The sequence below is a fragment of the Oxyura jamaicensis genome, chromosome 27, assembly GCF_011077185.1.
Source record: "Oxyura jamaicensis isolate SHBP4307 breed ruddy duck chromosome 27, BPBGC_Ojam_1.0, whole genome shotgun sequence".
NCBI classification, from domain to species: domain Eukaryota; kingdom Metazoa; phylum Chordata; class Aves; order Anseriformes; family Anatidae; genus Oxyura; species Oxyura jamaicensis.
Window position 1 is genome coordinate 2,848,025 of NC_048919.1, and position 6,556 is coordinate 2,854,580.

Consider the following 6,556-nt stretch of genomic DNA (forward strand, 5'->3'; position numbering starts at 1 on the left):
GGGGGGAGCGAGCGGGGCCCCAGCCCCGCGGCGCTCCCTGTTGCCATGGCGACGCGACCCCCCCCTCCCAGCGGCCAGAAGGGGGCGTGACCTCCCCTCCAGGCCCCGCCCCCTGCCCCGCCCCTCCCGTCCCGCAGGGGGCGCCATGGCGCGGGGCCGCCCGGCCCGGCCCGCCGCGAGGCCGCAAGATGGCGGACGGGGCCCCGGTGTGCGGCTTCGTCTTCAAGAAGCGGGGCCCGGCGGCGGGCCGGGGGCGGCGCAAGCGGCCCAGCAGCGACCAGGAAGGGGGTGAGGACACCGGGAGGGGGTACCGGGCTCGCAGCCGGGCTGTTACGGTGCGGGGGGAGCCGAGGGGGGGAGGGGCGCGGTGGCCGCTCTGCGTCCGTGTCCTGGGACGGGTGAGGGGGGCTCGGCCCTCGGGCTCCCCGCTCAGCCCCGGGTTTCCTCCCCCAGAGAGCAGCGGCGAGGAGGGCAGCACGGTGGTGCGCAAGGAGAGGCGGCGGGAGACCCCCAACCCCATGATCCAGAAGGTAATGGGGAGGGGGGCGCTGAGCCGGGCGGGGCGCAGCGCCCCGAGGGGGCTGAGGGGGCTCAGGGGCCTGCCCGCCCTCACCCCGCTGCCTCCTTGCCCCCCAGACCAGGCGGTGCGCGAAGGAGAGGCCGGCGTACGCAGCGAGCAGCAGCGAGGATGAGGATCCCTCAAAGGAGATCGGCGTCACGTACAAATCCACCAGGTCGGCGGTAAGGACGGAGCGCGGTCCTGGGGTGCGAGGGCAGCCTCGGCTGGCCAGGGAGGCTCTGTGGACGTGGGGTCAGCTACTCTTGCTTTTTATCTGTAGATGCGTTTCTCTGTTCCTTGCCTCTTCATACACAAACGCTTCGTGCTAGGCTTATTCTGTCAGTAACCCCTGTGTTACTGGGAGGCCATCTAACGTCGGTCCTCCTCTCTTAGAGGTGGGAGTTCAAACCTCAAGATGGCATCGAACTTGCCCAACGTCACACAAAGTTTTGAGATGGAGCCCTTCAGTCGGGTTTACCTAATGGTTAGGTTCACGTTTACAGTTTTAGAATGGCTTCCTCCCCAAGGAATTCAGGTAATTTAAAAGGTGCTCCCATCTTTATTCTTGTGACATGTGATGGGGTAAAAGCTACAGAGAGAGGTCAGTGTTTATTTGGGATTGACAGGGGTCACCTGAGGGTCCTCTTAACAGCTAGAGTGGAGAGAAGTCAGTTGTGAAGGTTTGGAGCTCTTCCCACTGTTGTTTTTTTTCCTCTAACTCTCCTCCTTATGCAGTGAAATTGTGGCCATTAGTAAGAGCGTGGTCAGGATGTAAGTAGTATCAAAAGCAAGTACCAACGTTTGGTGTATTGATTCTTCTTATTCCTCTTCAGCCTTCTTTCCTTAGTCTCTGTGCCTCCATCCCTTCTGTGAAAAAAGGGAATTATGTCCAGCTGTCCCCAGTCAAATATGCAGGGTCAGACTTGGGTCTCCTTGTCGCATTAGAGACTAATAAAAACTCATGTTGTAATTATTCACCGCTTTGGCTGCTGCAAGGGGGGGGCTGCATATTGTTAGCCCTACTTGCTGCAGAAAAATGGGAAGAGAGGAGGAGGAGGAGGTGACAGCCTTCAGGCTCCAGAAGCTTTTGGCGTATAAGTTGGATTTGTTTTCAGTTTAGGCTGGTTATAATTATTCTTCAGTTTCTATGCAGCTGTTCCTGGAGAGCTGGAATAGGTGTCTGGTGCATTCAAGAGGAATCTAAACCAGATCACTGTATTAAATCTGAGTGCAAGCTGCCCACAGCTGGGTTAAAAGTTTGGATGTGACATGAGACCTCACATCCATGAGACCAGGAGGGTCTCATGGTAGAAGCGTTGGACATGGGAAACCTGAGTTCAGTTTCCAGCTAAGCCAAGGCTGAGCTTGAAGGAGTAAAGTGAGGACAAGCATGTCCTGACTTTGCAGGCTAAAACTCAGGAGCAATCAGTAATTAGCATCCTGGCCTCTGCAAGCACTGGATCCAGCTTTGGGGGATTCTCTCTGGCAAGTGGTAGGGGAAGATACAAACTGCTGAAGATGAAGCAGGCCGTGCTCAGTACTAGCTCTGTGACCCACCCTCCAGGTAACCAGGGAGCTCTGTCTTGTACAGGTTTTCACTTCCCTGTGGTCACAAATTGTTCTTGCTTTTCAGAAACCCGTTGGCCCAGAAGACATGGGGGCCACAGCAGTGTACGAGCTGGACACGGAGAAGGAGAAAGATGCCCAGGCCATCTTTGAGCGCAGCCAGAAGATCCAGGAGGTCAGTCAGCCTTGCTCTGTAAGAGCAGGTGCTACGCTGCAGGAGTACATGTGTTTTACTCATCCCTTCTTCATGCCAGGAAGAGTTGGAGTCTTTTCCTCCCTTAAGGAGGACAAAAGTGTTGCCCTTGTAAATAGGGGAACTTTCTGGATTTATTGACTTCTTGGTATTCAGGAAGGCAGAGCTGGGCTGGGAGACTTGTCACAGATGTAAAAGCTAATCCAGGACATGAAGCTCTTCTGACCTTTAATAACTTTTATTTTTTTTTTCCCCTTTCCTAGGAACTGAGAGGAAAGGAAGATGATAAAATCTACCGTGGTATTAACAACTATCAGAAGTACGTGAAGCCCAAGGACACGTCCATGGGAAATGCCTCTTCAGGAATGGTCAGGTAGGTTGGGATGAGCCATGGAGGAGTGATCACAGAGGAGTTCAGGCGCTGTCCCCAAAGGCACTTGTTTGGGGCTTGAACTTTGCTGATCCTGCCAACTTGTTCGTGTCTAATGAGTCCGGTGTCTGGTTCTGACCAGGCCCCCAGGGGCCTCCTCCACTGCAGCGGCGCAGCTGGCCTGAGCCTTCTCCCACCCTTTCAGAAAAGGACCCATCCGTGCTCCAGAGCACTTGCGGGCCACGGTGCGATGGGACTACCAGCCTGACATCTGTAAGGATTACAAAGAAACGGGGTTCTGCGGCTTCGGAGGTGAGTGGGCCTTGCCTGCAGCTGAATGTGTGGTGTCTTGCCTACTAGCTGAGCTAGCATGTGGTGCTGTTGCAAAACTGTTTGATATGATGTTCATCTCGAGGCTGTGGGAGGGATGGGATGTCCTGGTCCATATCCCAGTTCCCACGTGGGTCAGTGCTGGCTCTGTCGCTGTGGCATACAGAGCACAGTGCTCGTGGCCTGTCAGTCCTGAGGAGGAAATACTGCCTGTCTGGCACTGCCCTGGGAGGAAGAGCAGGGGTGGGTGGGGAAACAATCCCGTTGCACGTTGTCGATTTTTCACTGAACGAGGTGTCCTGTGGGCAGCTAGGCAGCAGAGGATGAGGAGTGTTAATCCACCTTTCTTTGTGCTCCTCAGACAGCTGCAAATTCCTCCACGACCGCTCAGACTACAAACACGGCTGGCAGATTGAACGGGAGCTGGATGAAGGCCGCTACGGAGTCAATGGTACGGCACCACCCCTCTGCTCTGCCTCTCCCAAAGCTGATTGTGGCAGCAGCCATGTGGTCCTGCCTTCTCCCATACTGTTTTGAGTGTGACTCGGCCTGTGTTGTCTCAAATTGCATAGGCCATGGGTTGAATTAATATTGGGCAGAAAGGATTCTGTTCCACAAAGCTGTGGAACTCCCTGCTATGGGCTGTGTGGTGCCAGGAACCACTGACAGTGCGGAGCCAATCTGCTGCTTTCAGATAACTCTCCCTGGTGTGTTTTTTTTTGCTCTGTCTGTACAGAGTATAGCACGCTATTGTTTGAGTTCCAGCAGTGAGCTGTTTGGAACTGGGAGGTGCAACGATTTCCTGCCCCACGGATGCCCCGAAGCTGGAATGTTTCCATGCTACATCATCATTTCTCACTCAGCATCCGTACCTGTGGCCCCAGACTGCAGCTGAGTGTTGCTCATGAACCCCTGTGCAGTTGTGGGGATGGGGGTGGTCTCTGCTCAGTTGGAGCTGAAGAGTTTGATAGCATCTGCTTTGGGGAAAAAAAATCTAAAAAGTCGGGGGCTGGAGGATATGTCCCTTCTGCGTCGCCCACTTGCTGCTATAAAAATTTGCTCTTGTGAGATGAGCAACAGGCACGCTGGCTCATTAGACTAATTATATCTCAATCCCACACGTGTTATTGACATCAGTGATACCCAGATGCCAGAACCCTATTGTTTCCAGCAGAGATTCAATCCCACCTGCTGTGCTCTCTCCGTGTTTAATATTTCACGTCCCACGCATCAGCTGGTCTGGCTGCCTCTGCTCTTGCTCCAGTCTGGTTAACTTTCTCTTGTGCAGACGAAGAAAACTACGAGGTGAGCAGTGACGAGGAGGACATGCCTTTCAAATGCTTCATCTGCAGAAGTTCCTTCAAGAACCCTGTGGTCACCAAGTAAGTGGTTATTTTGGCAGGGGAGCCAAACATCTGTTGCGGATCGAGTCCACTAGTCATTCACTGGAGGCAAATCCAGTCCCTGCCTACAGGCTGGTGGGTGGAACCTGCCTGTTGTCTGCTGTGGCTCTTCTGGCGGCTGTGGAAAGCCTCAGGTACCCAGGGAGCCTCTTAACTACATCAGAAACATCTCCTTGGTAGGGATCCCAAGCCTCTGTTCAAGCACCTGCTAGATTTCCAGTAGATGCTACCTCATTGCATCATCTTTCCCTTGAGGTTTTGTTGTTTCTTTCCTCCTGAACGCTGAATGACACTGCACTGTGTGAGCAGAGAAACAGAAGCATGGGGGAGGCGAGAGGCCAAGGGTAAGGCACAGAGGGGACATCGCACACTGCCAGCCCTCGCCCACAGCGCTGGCTGCCTGATACCTCCACACTTCCCCACAGGCACCACAGCCTGCTAAATTCAGCACTTGAAGTGGTGACCCTGGAAGAGCTCGCTGCTGGCTCTCTGCAATCACTTTTGTGTCAGTAAAGCAGTGCTGAAACACGTTTCCTGAGTACAGTGGAGGAATGGGGCCGGTGTTCCAGAGCGAGCTCTGCACGTAGCTTGCTTCTGCATCCCTCAGGGCTCAGTAGTCAGTTGTTTTTAACTCCTGGACACAGCGGTTGTGCCTGGTGACTGGCAGTGGCATCCGTCTCCCCTTACAGGTGTAGGCATTACTTCTGTGAGAGCTGTGCCCTCCAACACTATCGGAAATCCCAGCGCTGCTACGTGTGTGACAAGCAAACCAACGGCGTCTTCAACCCAGCAAAAGGTGAGGGAAAGAGCTTCAGCCTGTGGGCGAGGGCTTTCAGCTGGAGCGTCTGCACAGCACCAGTTCCCGATGCGTGTTTGTGGTGTTTGCCATGGCCCCAGGCTGCGGCTCACAGCGTTTGGCTGCAGGCAGAACTTCCTTTAGTGCTTGGAGCCACCAAGTCAGGGCCTGGGTGGTTCTGGGTGTGAAAAGAGCATCTTGTGCTTGCCCAGATGGGGAACTCAGGGAGATTACTCTGGGGAGGGCAGGGGAGGGTGATGGGGAACAGGGGCTCATCTGAGGCTCGGTGGCAGGTCAGGAATGCCCTGACTGCAGCATCAACTGCCCTGGGCTCAGCGAAGGCTGGTAGCTCCTAGCTCAGCCCCTGTGTGACTTTTGGTAGCTCCCCTGGTTCCTGGGGAGAGGGATGTTTACGGGTCCTGGGTGCACCCAGCTTTGCTAGTGGACATCTCCCATACTCGGAGTCTCATCCAGCCTCTTCTGTTTTTCAGAGCTCATGGCAAAATTGGAAAAACACAAGGCGGAGGAGGAGGAGGAATCAGAGCATTCAGACCATGGAGAGGAGCCACAGTAGCGAAGCGCTGTTTTGTATATAGCTGAATAAAGTTTTTGTGGGGGGAAAAAAATACTGATCACAGCAGTTGCCTTGGGACCAGCAGCTGTAGTCAGTGCGTTTATCTAGCCAGCTGTTACTAAAATGCTGTCGTGACTGGTGCCAGCGGCTTTGTTCACTGCTCTGTGAAGGCACAAGAAGAGGTAAGCTCAGAGCTGTGGCTGAGTACCACTGCCTGCTGCCACCATGCTGCTAGCAGGACTGCATGATGGCCTGGATGAGTGCAGCAGCGGGCCTGGGGAAGGGTTAAAGACTGGTCAGTTATTTCATAACTTTTTTGACAAGGTACTGCTGTTTCACACCTAACTTTGCACTGATCCTGCTTGTGGCTGTGGAAGCATAAAACCATCCCTAGGTTACAGGGAGCAAACGCTACCCTAAACTTTAAGTCTGTAACCTTAAATCGCGTAGTAAGCTGAAAGCAGGGAGAGGAAGGAGAAGTATTAGCTTGTGTTGAGTCCATCCATTACCCTAGAAATGCTAACGCATTAGAAAGTAAGCCAGACTGCTGCAGGTATGTGTGGTTTACTACAGCTCACAGGAGCGTATTCCTCCTGTCATTCCTGCTTGCCTCCTGGTTCCCAGGAGAAGTCAAGAGGTAAGGCAAGCAGGCTTTAGGACTTCAGTGGGCAAGAGAAGAGTTGTTCTGTGGAACCATCCCTCTGTGAGGAAGCACGTCACTAACAGCACCCCAAAGGTTTTATGCTGCACGTGGCAATTTGCTTT

General features: G+C 54.0%; 1 protein-coding gene across 1 annotated transcript; it reads left to right on the plus strand.

Moving 5' to 3' along the window:
- Window positions 1-126: 126 nt before the first annotated feature.
- On the plus strand, window positions 127-5,875 carry LOC118178909 (E3 ubiquitin-protein ligase RNF113A-like). Its single transcript, XM_035347784.1, has 10 exons — window positions 127-288; window positions 454-530; window positions 637-741; window positions 2,193-2,300; window positions 2,582-2,691; window positions 2,894-3,000; window positions 3,380-3,469; window positions 4,307-4,400; window positions 5,111-5,217; window positions 5,709-5,875. The coding sequence occupies exons 1-10, from the start codon at window positions 189-191 to the stop codon at window positions 5,789-5,791; spliced, it is 981 nt and encodes a 326-aa protein (XP_035203675.1). The 5' UTR covers window positions 127-188; the 3' UTR covers window positions 5,792-5,875.
- The last annotated feature ends 681 nt before the right edge of the window (window positions 5,876-6,556 follow it).

Bases quoted from the DNA above. Each gene is read 5' to 3' on its own strand.
- LOC118178909 (XM_035347784.1), top strand. From the start codon at position 189: ATGGCGGACGGGGCCCCGGTGTGCGGCTTCGTCTTCAAGAAGCGGGGC. The intron at 289-453 runs GTGAGGACACCG...TTCCTCCCCCAG, and splicing joins CAGCAGCGACCAGGAAGGGG to AGAGCAGCGGCGAGGAGGGC. The intron at 2,301-2,581 runs GTCAGTCAGCCT...CCCCTTTCCTAG, and splicing joins GCAGCCAGAAGATCCAGGAG to GAACTGAGAGGAAAGGAAGA.